At 48.8% G+C, this 17,618-nt stretch overlaps 1 protein-coding gene and 1 pseudogene across 1 annotated transcript in view; one reads left to right on the forward strand and one right to left on the reverse strand.

The window, feature by feature from the left end:
- Vwf (von Willebrand factor) overlaps positions 1-17,618 on the reverse strand; it is a 162,995-nt gene that overhangs the window by 106,595 nt on the left and 38,782 nt on the right. Inside the window, exons 11-15 of the mRNA XM_027951103.3 lie at positions 10,737-10,873; positions 9,929-10,067; positions 8,624-8,724; positions 4,136-4,331; positions 3,235-3,450 (exon numbers count right to left, since the gene is read on the reverse strand). Of these exons, the coding sequence (XP_027806904.2) occupies positions 3,235-3,450; positions 4,136-4,331; positions 8,624-8,724; positions 9,929-10,067; positions 10,737-10,873 (789 nt within the window). The remainder of the gene's footprint in view (positions 1-3,234; positions 3,451-4,135; positions 4,332-8,623; positions 8,725-9,928; positions 10,068-10,736; positions 10,874-17,618) is intronic.
- LOC139704994 (BRCA2 and CDKN1A-interacting protein pseudogene) lies at positions 11,209-12,918 on the forward strand (annotated as a pseudogene).

The raw sequence follows: 17,618 nt of genomic DNA on the forward strand, positions 1-17,618 counted from the left end.
CTCCCAGGAAGAAGCAGCAGCAAGATTTGAGGTCTCTACAGCCCTGAAGGTCATGCTCTGAATCATTCTACTCTAAAAAGGAAACAGTCCCTCTGAGAAACATGTAAGTCATAAAGAACAGAGACACTCTTATACCTACTCCAGAAAAGTGGGCATCCCCCACCTTCCCACAGCCCCCCACCGCCTCGGCCAAATACAGAAATGACACAAGAGACAAAAACCAGAAAGAAATAGAGCAGAGTGCTGAAGCAGCTGAGAGCAAGGGCTCTACACCCCCAAATACCCAGGTTCAAGCCCCAGTTCCACCACTAATTAGCTACATGACCTTGAGCATTATCCTCACTGGAATACAATAACAATATCTGCCTGGGTCTTTGTGAAAATTAAATAAACCAACACCTTTAGAGGCATGGTTGGCATACAGTAAGTGTTCAGTGTTATTATTACTAATAACATTGCTGGGGAAACACAGGCCCAGCTCATCAGGCTTGGGATGGGAGGAATATTCCAGAGAAAGATCCAAACCAAAGGCCTGGCACTCCTGCATTGTGGTCAGTGTGTCCTGGTAGTCTAACAAATACTCTGAGGATGCAATTCTTTTCTGGGAGGGTAAGACAGACATGGGAGATGTGGGGTGCCTTTTACCCTTCCAAAATGCCTTCCCTGTGCTCACTAGCTGCTGTACAAGCAATGAAAGCCCCATTCTGGGGACACAATCTTCCTAGGACTGTTAGAATCCTTGCCTCTCATTTCCTCAGCAGAAGCCCACAAGCGGAGCATCTCGCAGAAGCTGTAGAAGTCACCACTGACCACGAACCTCTGGCGAGACCCTGCAGCCTCCCTCCTGCCACCACCTTTGACTTGGTGTTTGAAGGTAGCTGGGAAGACAGGGAGCCCTCTAATCACTGAGACCTTGACTTTTCTCTGACAGAGTGGAGAGTTTGAGCCACTGGATGAATGTGCAGAGGGAGGAGAGGGGAAGATGGGATGTGCTGGCCGACAAAACAGCGATCCCTTTCAAGCCACTGAGTCTGCAGTGACAAGGGTAAGTCTACTCTTCGTCCATCAAAGAGAAGCTGGAGCTGGGAACTCTCCTTTTCTGACAGACCATCTCCAGCCTGGCTTCAAGCCTTATGTAATTTCTTCTTTAGTCTTCTTTCCCAGAATAAGCAATGCATATTTCAGCTTAGAAGACATGTATTGTGCACCCACTGTATGCTGGGGCAGTGTAAGGCTCAGGGATGCAAAGATGGTAAGCCTTGGTCCTTACCTTCAAGGACCCCATCTTCCCAAAGGAAACATGACCATTTTCAAGGGGGAAACTGTGTTGCTCCTGAACCTCTTTACAGCATGGAGTAGCTACATGTTTAAGTGCCTGCTCCATAAATGTTCCCAACTGGTGTGACATCTTCCTTTCTGTGGAGAGACTCAGTGGTTTGGGGAGCTGTGTTCATTTCCCAGGAAGGGAAAATGAGACGTGGGTCCAGGGGACATTAGGTCAACAAAGGATGGAGTCAAGAACCAGGAGTTGAGCCCACCACCTTTGGGCTCAGAGGAACAACCCAAGGTCATTTGTGACATACACCCATCAAGACAGAGACCTCTCGTCCTTGAATGTCTCCAGAGAGAGTTACCTCCTCACAACCCAGCACTTTCTCCAGTATCATAAAGCCTCAAGAGTCAGGAAATTCTATACCCAAGACTGAGTCCCTGCCATGGCTGTGTCAGCCCATTTCCCCTGTTCTCTTCAGTGGAGATAAAGAATAGCGATAGATTTTTAAGATGCTTCCAATGGCCCTTGGCATTCTGGGCGAATATCTTACAACAGGAACGCCATGGGAGGCTGCAGCTAACTGGTGGTGCATAATTTCTAATATTGGTGGGCCCAAGGCATACTCCTTGACTCATTACTTTCCCCGATTTCTAAATTTCTAATCCAGAAACTCGAGTTCAGAGGCTCTAGCAAAGAGTCAAGGTCATGTTGCTGGTAAGTCATAGGTAAGCAGCCAGGAAGGCTTCAGCTGCGCTCTTGCCACTGCCAACCTAAGATTCCCTGTGACATCCCAGGGTTGGAGGGACAGGGCGGGCTCCACTGCATGCATTTGTAGAGTTTTGTTGTTGTTGTTCATCCCTACTTTTGACTCTACTCTTTGTTAGGAGATTCCTTATACTTGAAACATGAGTTGGCTCAGTGGACCCCAAATATTGACACTTCTAGAGAACCCCCACCTAAACATCTCGTCAAATACATGATATTAATCCCTTTATCACTGCTCACAGCTCCTGTTTTCCTGCTTCTGTCAGGACATCCTACATTTTAGACTCCAAACACATCTTCTCCCTAAAAATCAGAATATCCACTCTATCTTACGCTTATGGAAAGCCTGCCTCACTTTCACACCTTAGTACTACTATTCTACCAAATCTTCTCTTTCAAGAGAGCACCTTGTAAAACCATGGTAAAGTACACCTCCTCCTGAAAGCCTTCCTTGGTTGTCTCTGCCCTTTATCTGCTTTGCCTTTTATTCAATGTGATAGGCACCTCCTAGGGAGAACTCAAAAAAGAAGGTTCAAGTTCCTCATCATTGCTATGGCCTGACCACACTGGGCACTTAGCAAATGTCCCCAGAGCAATAACGGCAACAAAAAAGTGTTCCCACTCTAGACGCCCACTAGCATGGAGCAGAGACCAACTTTGGCGCCAGGAATCTACCAGTGCAGAAGGAGATGTAAAAGTCAGCAGGACAATGATGCTATTCAGCTTTGTGTAATTTTATATGGTGCCAAAGATTTTTGCCAGGAGTCCATCAATGGCTTCCAGCAGTTATAAGCAAAGGATTTATGTGAGCGGGCATCGCCTCCATCAGATTCCAGGAATGTTGGGACCCACTGGGACCTGGGACCTATTCACTCCACACCTGATCGTACCAGTAATGAACACTAGGTGGCAGCAGATACAGGCGATCTCTTCCTGGAAGGCTCCAGGTAGGAGCGCCAACTTGCCCTGCTGGAAGAGCTAGCCCCTCCACCACTACATCCTGCCAGGAGGTGGAAGTGAAAAGAACTATCTGCACAGCCCAGGTTTGTCAAAATGCTGCTGGGCCCATTTCCAAGTGAAATGATGCAGAAAAAGTGCTTTGAAAAGACCAATTGGACCAAGACCACAGGTGTCGGTAGAGTTTGGGTTGTGTGCCTGGAGGGGTGCAGCAGGCAGACGGTAGGGTAGAGACCCACCACAGAAGTTGGACTTGCGCCATGCGATGTGCACGCCTCTCCGCGCACAGGCCTCAGCGTAGTTGGCCACAGCATTGCACAGACAATCCCTGCCGTCGGAGCAGGAGCAGACGTCGTAGCGGCAGTTCTGCAGGTAGGGCAGAGGGCTGACTGTGTGGTGGCAGGCCTCGAACGTGGAGGACGTCAGGAGAGAGCAGGCCTCCTCTGCGAACCTGGCTGTGGTGAAGAGAGTGGATCAAGCCCAAGATGAACGGAGCCCTGAGCCACTCCCCTCAGAGTCTCAATCACAGGGACTCTGACACCCCATACCCAAGAGAAGAGCAATGGCTCCAACCCTGAATCCCCCACACCCACTTCTCTGTCAGCAGCAGATTCTGCAAAAACAACTCTTGGCTCTGGAGTTTATTGCAATTTTTCTTCTGCAGCCAATTTACTTTCCTAATTACATTTGGCTCAAATACATATTAAACCGCAGCTCTGGAACACACACCCACTGACAGAAGAAAGTGGTCAGCGATGGCTTGGGTCAGAGGGGGATGTTATTATAGGACTGAACTGCCGCTGCAGACAAATCCGCACGTGGCCACCTTAGTCCATTTATCTTACAATAATTCAAGTCTAATTTCATGTGGCTGTCGCGCCTGTAGACCAGAACATCCAGGGACAGGAAATGTACTATTCTTTTCTTTCTCAGGCTTTGGCTCAAGGAGGGCATTCAATAAAGAAGCTTTGAAGAATAAATGAGCCAGTTGCAGATAATCAAATGCTGATAGTAAAAATAAAGGTGCACCTAACCCTCGCTCCATGCACTGCCGCTCCCCACCCCCCACCCCCACGGTGGGTGCGCTGTCCCATTTAATGCACCCGAATGCCAGAGGGCTGGGCGCTGCAGCTCACGTACTCAGGCGCGGGTTGAGGCTACAGGGATCGCTGTGCTGCTTCCGCAGGTCCTGGCAGTCCCCGTGCAGCTTCCAGGCGTTCCCGAAGTCCACCACCAGGGGCTCCACCAGGCCCGCGGGGGTGAGGAAGTCGTCACCCTTGTTGCCATTGTAATTCCCACACAAGCCACAGGTCTTCCCGGCATAGAGTGGGGACAGCTGTGGGGAGAAGCCAGACTACCTTGAAGCAGCGGCGGCCGACTGAGCAACCGCTTTGTTTCACTTGTAAGATGGTTTTGATCTTCCCCAGATGAAAAATAAATACGAATGGTAACTAAGCCTTAGGCTGTAGGAGAAACAAATAAATAAAACAAACAGCAGTACACATTTACCACTTCCACCCTGGTCCTTCAATCTTAGTCAGAGAAGGACCAAGCCAAAAGGGATTCTAAAGATTATCTAGTCACTTAAAAATGGAGAAAATGAGGCCCAGGGAGGGAAAGGGACTTGCCCAGGGTGACAGGAATAGTGGCAGAGCTGGGATGAGTCAGTAGGTTGAGCCCAGCCCCAGGTGTTTTGTGTCCACACCTGCCAGATGGCCTAGGCCAGTGGCCCCAGCTCCCCTGAGATCAAGTACAAACTCAACATTTGTCCACTGAATGCTTTCATCGGTCACACGTGGGCAAAGCAGGCTGAGTCAGGTGTGGTCTAAGTCCTCTGCAGCTGACACTGTATGACCAGTAGCAACACCTTTCTCAGTGGCATCACTGAGCATCACTAAAAAGAAGAGCCCCCCCCCCGCCTGCCAAAGGGGGCTGTCAGGATGGCAATTGGGGATAGTGAGGTCCAGCAAGGACACTGGGGCAGTGTGCTGTGTGGTGACCAGGAGGGGACCAGGACTCAAACACCCAACCATCGGCACATCACTCATTGTCCAATTAGAGCTGAACAAAGCTCTGAACCCAAAGGGCACATCAAGGGACAATTAGGGAAATGGAACCTGCCTTTTGCCCAGGACAGGTGGGGACACCTGGACCCTGATGTGAAGATAGAGCAGGGGTTGGACCCAAGAGTCCTGACTCCAGCTCTCCCCATAACGAACAAGGCCTGTGACCTCCCTGTGTTCTGAAGCCTCATGAGCTAGGCCTGGGCCCCCCGTGGTCATCTCTTGGAGGCCCTTCCGGCTGCTAGCCCTGACTTGACAAGGTACAAGATGAACAATCCAGTGAAAGATCATACACCCTTATAAAATATGCCCAAGTAAATATCCTTAATAAGAAAGGAAACAGAGGGATGCCCTCCTTGTTTGCTTTAAAAATATCTAGTGTCACATTAGGGCACCAAGGCCTTTCCTGACCTCTCCCCTTAAAATTTAAATCCTCCAACCCTGGCACTTCCTGCTCCCCCTCCTCTGCTTTATTTATCTCCCCAGGATTTATTCTAATAGATGATTTAATTTACTTGTTTGCTTTGTTTATTGTCTGCTTCCCCCAGGAGAATGTGAACTAAAAGAGGGCAGGGTCTGTGCCTGCTCCGTTTCCCCACCGTATGCTCAGCATCCAGAATGCTGTCTGCTGAAACCAAATTGTAAACCAGGTGGCTTAAAACAACACACTTATTTCTGATAGTTTGGATCCTGGGAAGTCCAAGATCAAGGCACCAGCAGATTCGGTGTCTGCTCAGGGCCCCTCTTCCTGGTTCAGAGATGGCCTCTACTGCAGCCTCACATGGTAGAAGCTGGTCTCTGGGGACTCTTTTATCAAGGCATTAATTCCATTCATGAGAGCTCTGCTCGGCAACTTAGAGCCCTCCCACAGCCATGGGTGTTAGAATTTCAGCATATGAATTGGTAGGGGACACAAACATTCAGCGCAGACGTGCTGGTGGACGCTCAATGAATATTTGTTAAATGATTGAATTGGTGAACTAATGAATAACTCAGTGCACAGATGGGTTCTTCTCCCAGCGCCTGCTGAAAGGCAATACCAACAGTCAGTGCTGGCGGGAACTGAGCAGCAAAATGGTGATGAACCGGGAATCCCCTTCCCCTCTTCTCAGCATCTTTCCTCCTGCTTCTTAGACATATAGCTCATGCTCCCCAAAATCCCCTTTGTTCACTTCTGCTGGCCACTGTCACTATTGCCCCGCAACTCTTGAAAATATTCTGCCCCCCATTCTGACTTTGGCTTGTCTCAGAGGTCAGCATGGCCCACAGTTAGAACCATGGATGCATCCAGGGTCTGCAGGCCGTACCTGGCTAAGAGGCCTACAGTGTCCAGGCTAGGACACTTCTGAGAAGACACTTGCTGTTTGAAACAGACTTGTGCTGGTGGCAGTTCTGACGTAGTGAAGACTGTCAGACACCTTTTCCACAGCACTCTGCTGGAGCTGGACTGGACCCTGTAGCCAGGGCCTTGCTGTCTCAACAGAGGATCCAAGGGCCCCTCTCCCCAGGAGGCCTGCCTCCAACTATCTCCTCCACCTAGCAGTCCCTGAACCCAGGTGCTAGCCCTGTGCTCCCACCTCCTGCCCTTCACAAACGCCCCCTTTCCTGCATCATACCAAACCCACAGGACAGTCCACAGGTCATGGGGTCATCTGATCCTGTCCTGAACCTTCACCAATCCTCTTCTTATAAGCTAAACTTATAAGCTCAAACAACACCCCAAAGACCCCATTCCTGTGGAAAGGAATCTAGCTCTCTCGGAGGAAAAACAAAGAACAGAGGAAGCTGAGGAGAAGTGGGTGGACACCCATGACAAGAAGTCCTGGACCAGCTGATGGAGGGAAGAAACTTCGTGGGTGAAGAGCACCCACTGTGACACATGGGAGGGGGCTGGGAAAGTGAACCGGCTCATGTGGAACATCCCCTTGAAGCCCAGGTGCAGGAGGAGTGACTCAACAGTGACCCGGAGACCAAGCTCTGTAGGAAATTGAGCTCTGTAACCAAATGACCTAGAGACTGGGGCAAGTTCCTCTGGCTCCGGAAATGATGAATCTTTATTTCCAGTTGGAAAGTGGGTGTCTGACAAGAGGATCGGCCATCCTTCCTGATCTGTGGTCTGTGGTTGCAAGGTTACTTTTTATAAACAAAAAGAAATAAAAAAGAGTTAAGTATGAAACTCTCTCAAGGGATCTAGGACAAGAGAAAGAACTGATCACCTGAAAAGGGAGAAAACAGGATTCCACCTCCAACGTCCATCACAGAATTATACCAAGGATCCTGGGGAGCAGGGATCCAAGGATACAGGAGGAGTCTCTCCAGAATCCTAGTGTGACAGTTCTCAAAGGGGTGGTCTTGGGACCCACGGGGGGCAGGTCTCTGAGGCCCTTTCAAGGGATCTGCAAGCCTGAAACTACTTTCATGAAAACATGACATCATTATCACCTTTTCCCTTTTCATTCTAAGTGCACAGTGGAATTTTCCAAAGGCTACATGACACACTTTATCACAAAAGATTGATTGCAGAAGTAGATATGAGAATCCAGCTGTCTTCTATTAAACCATTCATTAAAGAGATTTACAGAAATGTATGGCAATGGTATTCTTCTCACTACTTAGCTTTGTATTGGGAAACAGTTATCTCCCCCCTGCAAAAAAAAGGGTATTTATATTAATGTGCAGTAGTTTCAGTATTATATTTTTAAACATGTTAATAAATACATGTTCTAAATGCCTCTAATTTCTAATCTCACCAATAGATACAACCCTCATTGAAGATCTTGGGGTCCTTAAATAATTTTTAAGAGTGAAATAACATTCTGAGACCATAAAGCAAGAACTAGTGGTCTAATGGGAAGACACTGGGCAGAGAGCAAGCCCTTGCTCTGCCATGGAGTGGTGTGGACTGGGGGTAGGCTCTTAATTTCCCTATACCTCATTTGTCCCCCTAATAAAACAGCAGTGGTAATACCAGTGCTGCCCACCTGCCAGGGGCTTTTCAAGAGAAACAACATATCCCCAAACTCCATAAAGTCTGGATAACCGTCCAGGTGATTCCAGGACCCCTAAGAATAAGAGGATGTGGCCCGCAGACTCAGAGGCCCAGTGACTCAGTGAGGAATCTGGCAGACCCCTATGTAGCCTTGCACAGATGGGGTTGGGGGCAGCTTTCTCCCCCCAGGGGTACAGGACATGGGGTCCTGGCTGTGTTCCAACCCAGCTCTTCCCTTGCTGCTACAGTGAGCACCCAGGAAGACACCCCCTCCTCCCAGGCCTCATTGCAGCTAGGAGATTGGTCAGCAAATCCACCACCTCACCAGCCCCACCAGGGCCCAGCACAGGGACATCTGATCCCCAGAAGAGAGAACCTGTCAGGCCAATAGGGGGCGTCCAGAAAACAAACACTAGCTTCTCATAGACAAGAGAGGCCTGTTCCTCACTCTGGGGGTGTAGGGCCTGAGGAGAAAGGAATTCTTCTCCCACCACACAAAGCCATTCTGCCCAGAGCACAAGGGGTACTTTGTTAGGATCAGGCTCCCGGGAGGCAATGGCTCCAGAGGGGACCTACCTTCACCAGCAGCTTCCCACGGCCATCCCACTCCACCTGCAGGTCCTCCCCATAGCTGAGGCGCACAGAGGTCATCACAGTGTGCTGGATGCGGAGGTCACCTGGAGCCCAGCAAGACAGTATTCAGGCTGAGGTGGGGAGGGACAGTGTGGTGGGGTGGCAGGCAGGCAAGTTGGGAGAGATGGGATGTCTCATAAAGACCATAGCAATGACCAGAGAGGAGTTAAAGCAGATGGGATTCCATGAGGCTTAAGGGGGTCTCAGAGGAAGGGTAGACAGAGGCAATTAGGATTCCCCAAAGATCCCCAAGGACCTCCTGTATACCCTGCAATTCCCTGTAATTTCCCTCAATGCCACAAGAGGGCAGAAGAGGCTCCTGCATTCTTAACTATAAGCCGGTTCTTTTGCAGTGGAGATCTGCCACTGAACTCCCACGCTGGGCATGCCTGGGCCTCTCTGCCTGTGCATATGGCTTCCAGACTGGATTACTCAGTCCCTCTGGCTGAGTGATGCTGTGTGCAAAGCTGAACACAGCAGTGATCACTGCTAGGAGAAGGTAGAGACAAGTCAAGAGCTTATACCTTGCCCCAGAGGAACATATATCATCTCATGGAGAGACACACACAGCTGAACACACCTGGACATCAGTGTACTCACTAGCCCAAGTTCATCCACTGCGTGCAATGCTAGGATTGTGGGCAACAGCGTGGCCAGGAGTCATGGAGGACAAAGGGTCTGAGAGCCGCTTTGCGGGTGAAGTTTGGGTGTTAGGCTGTGTGAAAGAAATTTTGCTTTGACAGGCACTGTGCAAACTAGGTGGAGACACTGACCAGCAAGGCTTTTCCCAGGGCAGAGGGTCACATGGCTTTGCCCCCACCTGGCATCTTTGGTCTGACCCCTTCAGCAGCCATCCCCAACCTCTTGGGGTGTGGTCAGCTTCCACTCCTTTCCCACCCCAAAGTACAACCAGAATCACCCTGCCTCAACCGGTTCCTTTGGCTCAAGTCAAGGCAAAAATCCTCTTGGCATCTTTACCCCTCTGTACTCTCTCCCAGGCCTAGATCATCTCCTCCCTTACCAGATGTTCAGCCAGCTTTCTCTTTGAGTCCCTCTCCTCCAGGAAGCCTTCCTTTCTTGCAAGGATGCCTGCCAAGAATATCCACCCTGTCCTCCAAAGATAACTCCCCATCACATTCCCAGAGAAGAGACAGATGGACCCTCACCAGGAAGGAAGGAATGTTGAGGAGCAGGGGTGCTATGGGAGAAGCTGTGCCAGCCTGGGGCTTGGTAGAAGAGTGAGCCCACCTTGAAGGAGGGGGACCTGGGCATCCTGGCCATTCATGGAGACTCCTCCTCCATGCTTCAGCTTCACGAGACTATTGTGCAGAGTGGGCAGCCTCACAGTGGCTGAGCGGGTGCAAACAGCATCAGGGTCATCAGCACACTGTCGAGAGGGGATTCAGGGTGACCTCACTGCAACCCCTGCCAGTCTAGCACCCAGCCCAGGACCAATTTAACCAGAGAAACACCTCAACTTCAGAGAGCCTGGGCACCTCCATCTTCACAAAATATTGTATGTGAATGAGGCCCCCAGAAGCATGCAACAAGGCCCTAACCCCAGCCCCCTACAAACACCCCTTAATATCCTGTCCTGGTCTTATACAAAGAAGCATAGACCTCTGGTTCATCTTCTTGTCCCTGGGCCAATTAATACAAGAAAACCAGGGACTCTGTCCTCAGGGGAATTCGATAGCTCTACCTCTCTTCCCCTCTGCTCTGTTCCCTACAAAAGAGTCTGCATGTAAACCATGGAGCTCAGAAAAGGTGATGGGCCCTCCTTGCCCCCGCCCCACTCAGTCCTCAGCACCCGACAGCAGAGATCCAGCCATGGGGGCCACAGAGCAGACCTAAGGGGATGCTTCTCCTGGGCATAGACTGAGCTGGCCCTGAGTACGTGCTGGCAGGGCAGGTGCCTTCTCCCAACAGCGAGAGAGCAAGGCATAGCTGGGTTTCCGTGAATGAAGCCAGCTGAAGTCTGGAACAGCTGCTCCTCACCCCAGTAGCTCTGCAGCCACCTCACTGCCTCCTGGCAGGTCAGCACAGCCAAACTCACCTGCACAGTCTCTATGACAATAGAGAAGGAGTGATCCTGGCAGTCCTGGGCCAGCAGGTACTGGCAGATCCCACTGAAGGTGAAGTACCTGTTGTCGAAGCTCTTGAAGTGAGATTGGCCTGTGACAAGACACTCCCCTGGAGGGACACAGAAGAAGGGAGAAGCAGGGGTTAGGGAAGCCCCCAGGGTGGCAAAGGTGGCACGCATATACAAACAGGGTGCTCTGCTCCCCAGAACTCCAGAGGTGTCCTTGCCCCACGCCAGTCTAAAACCAGGTTCTAGCAGAGGCTCTAAGTCAGTCCCCACTCCCTAATGGTAGGATGTCAAAGCTGGGTCATTCAGTTCAATTTCTCCTTTTGCAGATGAAGAAACTAAGGGAGATGACAAAGCTGTGCACAGTCAGCAGCCGAGCCAGGACCAGAAGCCAGCGCTCCTGACTCTCAGCTCTTGCCACCTCTATTTCTTTCTGGGCATGCTGCCCCAGGTTCAGAGCATCTCCCAGGTCAGTGTCACAGCACTGCAGAAGGCAGTGCCTGGCCACAGGAGGCTGTCCAACTGCTCTGTGCACTGGCATGTGGAGGGGCTCAGAGACACAGCCCCACCCAGGAGAGTCCTGAAGGCCAGGAGGCAGCGTAGGCAGCCAGAGGCAGGGAGAGGAGGGAGGTGGAGCTGTCTCAGGGCTTAGCAGTAGCCAGCCCTGGTCTCTATCTGCGCCTCAGCAGAGGAGCAGCTCTGGGCGGTTCTGAGGCCACCTCAGAGGCACGGCCATGCTGTGACTTCCACTGGGGCCAATGGGGGAGGGAGGCGGGCAGAAGACCATCTGCTCATGATCTCACCACTGCCCTGTCAGGGCTGACCTCTGCAAGGCCAGCTCCGAAGCCCAGGCTGACACATCTGTAGTGGGGGGGACTAGGACTCCCCTTCATCATCTGAGAACTCAGGGCCCTCGATGTCCCCCCCCCAACCAACTGCCTCTTCAACTCCCTGGGGGGCCACAGCTCAGGCCCCACACATCCTGGAGGATGTTCAAGCATGTCTGCCAAAGTCTCTGCCCTGGCTTGGAGCAACCCCATCTTCAGGACCCACAACAGATAAACCAAAGCTAAATCGGGCATCTGGATGTCTTGCCAACCTCGCTCTGTGCATCTCTCCATCTTCCCTCAACTTTGCCATCTACTCTACAGAAAATAAAGGAGGACTTCCTTCCCACCTCACCACTCCTGATCAGTGCTGGGTTCTCCACTGCCTTTGCCAAGCCTAACACTGAAGTTCCCCCTAAGAGGGACCTACAGCCCACCCCACATGGTCCCATCTCTCAGGGCTGACATGGGGCTCTCTCACACAGCCAGGAGGTTCCCAAAGGGCACAGGGAGACTCCAGCTGCTCACCTATCAAGGATGAGTACCAGAAAGGGTGGGCAGTGGGGAGTGGGCCCCATAGCCTCCAGCACCACAAGGAGAGGAAGATGAAATCCAGGATGAGGATGAAGATGATGGGGACAGTGACAAAGAAGAGAATGAAACTGACAAGACCACTGGCAAGGAAGTAAACACTGAACCTGAAGCTCGTTCCATCTCAGATAACGATTGTGTTGAAATGAAGAAATTACTGTAGCTTTTCCAAAGGCTTTACCCAAAGCCTCCTCTGAACACTGCAGAACTAACAGACCTCTTAATTGGCCAGAACTGCATTGGGAATGTGATTAAGAATGTTTCAGACACAGAAATGACGATGCGGATGAAGATGAGATTTTTTGGTTTCATAAGCCTTTTAAATTTAACTGGAAGAAAGGATGTCCAGTGTGCTGAACAAATTAAAGAGTTGATTTTAAGCTTCTGTGAGAAGAACCGTGAATAGATCATGGTTAAACAGCCGGACAAGCTTTTAAAACTGACACCACCCAGCCTTTGGGCTTTCTACTAAGTGAAAGATTCATCCACCTCTCTCCACAGACTGCCCTCCCAAACACCAGCCGCTTCAGAAAGACGAGGAGAGTCATGCAAACTAACCAGCCGTGTGGGAGGTGTCCCTTCTACCTGCTGACTAGCAAGACATGTGTGGAAGCAGGAAAAAATCAATTCCAAAACAGAGATGGAACAACCAGAATGCAGAGGAAGAATTTTTCTATGAGAAGGCAGTCCTGAGGTTCAGCTTCTCAGTGCAAGAAGAGGGTGACACTTGAAGAGCGACACTTGCCTGGGAGGCAGGGGGTCTTCTATGGTTGTGCCGAACCAATGATGCTCATTCCAGGCAACAAGATAAGTGAAATCATAGCTAAGCTGAAAGGGATGGGCTTATTTTTGTAAAATTACCAGAAAACTATGCGGAGATTTACTGAAAAACTCATAATTATTCAGATTTAAGTCCTCTACAAAAAGTAGGGTTCTGTTCCATGTGTTCCACATCTTGAAAATGTGACACATTTTCAAAATATCTCGTTCTTTGGTCAAATTATGAATGGTTGATTAAAAACTTCCAATAAGAAGAAAAGCATGGAGTAACAATTTAAAGTACTCCATAAAATTCCTATTTTTTATTCTAAAATCATTTTTAAAGAAACAAATAAAGCCAAGTACCAGAGGACCCCACTGCCTGCTACCATGTGCCCATATTTTCACTGATAGGCACAGTCAAGGGACAGGCTAGACTTCACAGCTTTGGATCAATTGTGGTTCTGCCTTGAGTATGTATTGAAGGCAGAGGGCAGGTGAGAAGCCCCAGGTTACTGATAAGTATCCCTAGGCCTAGTCCTCAGGGCCACTGACTCCTTCCAGGATGGCATGGACAGGAGGGCACACCAGGCCAAATGATGGGAGAAGAAAATAAGGAGGTCCCAGATCGTTCACCTAATATCACCTCCCCACTCATTGCCCTCCCAAAAGGGCAAGCATGAGAGGTTCATGGAAATCAGAGAACAGGCAACAAGATAGGGTCAGAGGTCACCCCAGCTCATTGTAAATGTCCTGGAATTTCAAATCCAGCAATGTCACAGGAAAACCTTTTTAAACGACTGGTTTTCAGAAAACACCATTGCTGGACAAACAGAGCCACATAATCATTTATGTCAAATGTCTTGACCCTGCTGCAATGAAATGGGTGGGAACTCTTTCCCCAGCCTTTCTCTGTTTTCTCTAGAGCACTCTTATCTGAGTAAGAAATTGGACTTCCATTATCTTTGACAATGCCCAGGAAAAGAGGGTCAGTGAGAAAATGTGCAAATATTCAAGAGCAAAACTTTCAAGGCTAAAATCTAATCCTCCATCTGATTTCCTGATCTGACCCCACTGATTTGTTTCTGTTCGAGAAGTCTAAAAATCATATTCAGCTTATCTCCTTGGTACAATTGAGGAACAGGACTGCAAACACAGGAAACCCAGGGAAACGGATGGGTGAGTTGCCGGGTAGCAGTTGGCCAAGGAGCTGGAACATCTGCCCAAACAATGGGCCTTACGGCCAGGCCCACCCGTCTTCTACCTGGAAGAGGACACCTAGGATATTAGCAAGCAGGCAGCAAAAAGCAGCCCTGGAACTCAGCTGACCATCATTAGACAGAAAGGTAGGCACTACAAGTTTGGTGAATGAATGAAGGCACAAGATTTTTAGAGAAATACAAATCAAAACTACTCTAAGATTTCATATCATCTTAGTCAGCATGGCAATTTACAAGAATACAAGCAACAATAAATGTTAGTGAGAATGTGGGGAAGAAGGTACCCTCATATGTTGCTGGTGGGACTACAAATTGGTGCAACCACTATGGAACGTGTTATGAAGATTCATCAGAAAACTTGGAATGGAATCACCATTTGACCCAGCTATCCCACTCCTCAGTAAGTACCCAAAGGACTCAAAATCAGCGTATTATAGTGATGTAGCCACATCAATGTTTATAGCAGCTCAACTCACAATAGTTAAACTATGGAACCAACCTAGGTGCCCTTCAACAGATGAATGGATAAAGAAAATGTGGAGTATTACTCAGCCATAAGGAAGAATGAAATTATGTCATTTGCTGGTAAATGGATGGAGCTGGAGAATAGCGTGCTAAGCGAAATAAGCCAATCACAAAAAATCAAAAGCCAAATGTTTTCTCTGATATGTGGAGCTAATTCACAATAAGTGGGGGCATGGGAGTAGATAGTTACTTTGGATTAGGTAGAGGGGAGTGAAGGGTGGGGAGGGGGTATGGTATAGGAAGGATGGTAGAATGAATTGGACATTATTATCCTAGGTACATATATAACTATATGACCAGTGGGATTCTACATCATGTACAACCAGAAGAATGAGAAATTATACTCCCATCTTTGCATGATGAATCAAAGTGCACTCTACTGTCATGTATAACTAATTAGAACAAATAAAAATAAATAAATAAATAAAATTTAAAAATAGCATACAAAAGTAGAGCATCCTGAAGTTAATGCAGATTGATTCCCACCTGAATAAAGGTCCTCTCTCATTTAAAAAAAAAAAAAAAAAAAAAAGGGCGGGGGGGAAGGAAACCTCTTTTCTGATGGAAGAACATCACCTCTTTCAGACAAACCTCTTGTCTGCATCAAGCAAGCCCTGCACAGGCTGCTCTGCTTGGGTGGCTTTTGCTCCCTGCCTGCAGCCTTCCCTGCAGAAATGTCAGCCACAGGCCTTTAGCAAAGCAACTCAGACTTCCTCCAGATATCAGAGTTCACAGAAGCCTGCCCATAAAACACCATAACATCTCCACCAAATGTGAAAATGCATCTCTAAGTGCTCTGTGGGAACCATCTGTTGGTTGCTCCTTTGAAGTGGTCATTATTACCTCCAGTTCACAAATAAGGAAACTAAAGAACACAGAAGTTAAATTAATCCAAGGTTGCAAAGTGGTCAAAGAGTGATTTGAACATGGACAGTGTAATAGTTTGTATCTGGAATATTCCCCAAACGCTCACATATTGAAGACTTGGTTCCCATCGCAGCGGAGTTCAGAGGTGAGGCTTTGGGAAGTGGTTGGATCATGAAGGTGCTAACCACATGGATGGGTTATCCCATTGAAGAGTTTATAATTCAAGGAGGTAAGACCCAGCTGGAGGAAGCAGGTCACTGCGGGCATGCCCTTGAGGACTATATCTCATCCCTGGACTATATCTCGTTCCTGCCCCCCTCCCCACTTCCTGGGTGTCACCAGCTGAACAGCTTTCCTCCACCACGTGCTTCCACCACGATACAGAACCAGCCACCCATAGAATGAAACTTCAAAAACTATGAGCCAAAATAAATCTTTCCTCTTTTTTTTTTTTTTTTTTTTTTGTCTCGGGTGTTTCATCACAGTGATGGAAAGCTAGCTAACATGGGCTGTCTACCTGGATCCAGAGCCCTAAGCACTTGACACCACTCAACAGTGCTTGGTGCACTGGCTCCTGTACTTTCTGCACACTTGATTTCTTTAGGCCAAGCCTGATGTCATTCTGATTCTGGGCATATGTAGAAATTTGTCAAAAAGCATAGGGGCAACATAGAGGTTATATGGAAGAAAATCTTAGCTATGAAAAAAGATGCACTACCTGGCTTGAAGGAACTCTGATATAACTCCAGAGACCCCCAACAAGGGCTGGGAGAGACCCTGGAAGCTTTCTAGAATCTCAGAGACTCCGAATCCCCAGAGGAGCCCAGGCACCCAGGAATATACCCTCCTAAGGGAGCTCATCCAGCCTAGTTTATTCATGGCTGTCTCTGTTGTCCAGGAATGAGGTGCTTATTTTCCTTCTTAGAAACTTAGGAACAGACTGACCTTGAATCCCAAGATTGAACTTCAGGGCTGGGATAGAATCCATCAAATTACCTTGAACCCGAGTAATAGAGTACGCTAATTCCTCCCCTCAAAAGAGGTCTCTCCACCTTCCTGTACCACCTGCCCAGCTACACTCCCACCTCACCCCCACCCTTCTATGGCACCTTCTTTGTACCTTCATCTATGTCTCTGCCCTTCTCACCCCTGCTTAAAGAAACTGCTGCCTCTGTGCTCTGGGAAAATGCTAATGGCTCATTAGCATTGATGGGGTACTTGTTGGATGTGAAGTAATAATAGCCTCACAACGGCCATGGGGTAAAGTTGCTCTTATCATCCCCATTTGACAGACAGGGAAACTGAGTCTGTGAATCATTAAGTAGCTGACCAAAAATCACCCAGCTAGTAAGAGGTAGAACTGGAATTCCAACCAAACCACCTACATCCCAAGTCTGTGCTCTCAGTTCCCATTCTAGGCCACTTTTAGATGGTCATGGGACTTTGGATACAAATGAAAAGCCCTCTACTGGCCCCTTCCTTCTTCTAGAAAAGTGCCTTCCACACTCTTCTAATAGGAGCTTGAGATTCTATAACAAGGGCTTGATTCATTTGAGGAACAGTCCCTATTTACAGGCATGCTCTACCTCCATTATCTGCAACCAAACTTTTATAGTTCAATGGGAACACAATGAACAGGCACTGTTTGCAGAGGAAGATAAAAGTACTCAGGGTTACAGAAAGGAAAGTCTGCAGACTTGGGGAAACCACATGCTACGGTTTGTATGTTAAGTGTCCCTTAAAGGCCCATGTGTTAAATGTTTGATCCCCAGAGTGGCATTTGGGGGAGTTGGTGGAACCTAAGGAGGTGGGCTCTAGTGAGAGGAAGTTACATCACTGGGAGCGTGGTCTTGAAGGGGATAGCAGAACCCCATCCTCTCAGTCTCTCTCCGTCCACTTCCTGGATCCAGAGGTAACAGCTATGAGAGACTGTCATCACCAGAGGCCCAAATAAATGGAGCTACCCCAATCTTGGACTTGAACCACCAGAATCATGAGCCAAAATAAACCTCTCTACTTCACAAGTTACCTGGGTCCCTATTTAGTCATCTGTAATGCCA

Source organism: Marmota flaviventris, chromosome 3 (genome assembly GCF_047511675.1).
Source record: "Marmota flaviventris isolate mMarFla1 chromosome 3, mMarFla1.hap1, whole genome shotgun sequence".
Lineage (NCBI taxonomy): Eukaryota > Metazoa > Chordata > Mammalia > Rodentia > Sciuridae > Marmota > Marmota flaviventris.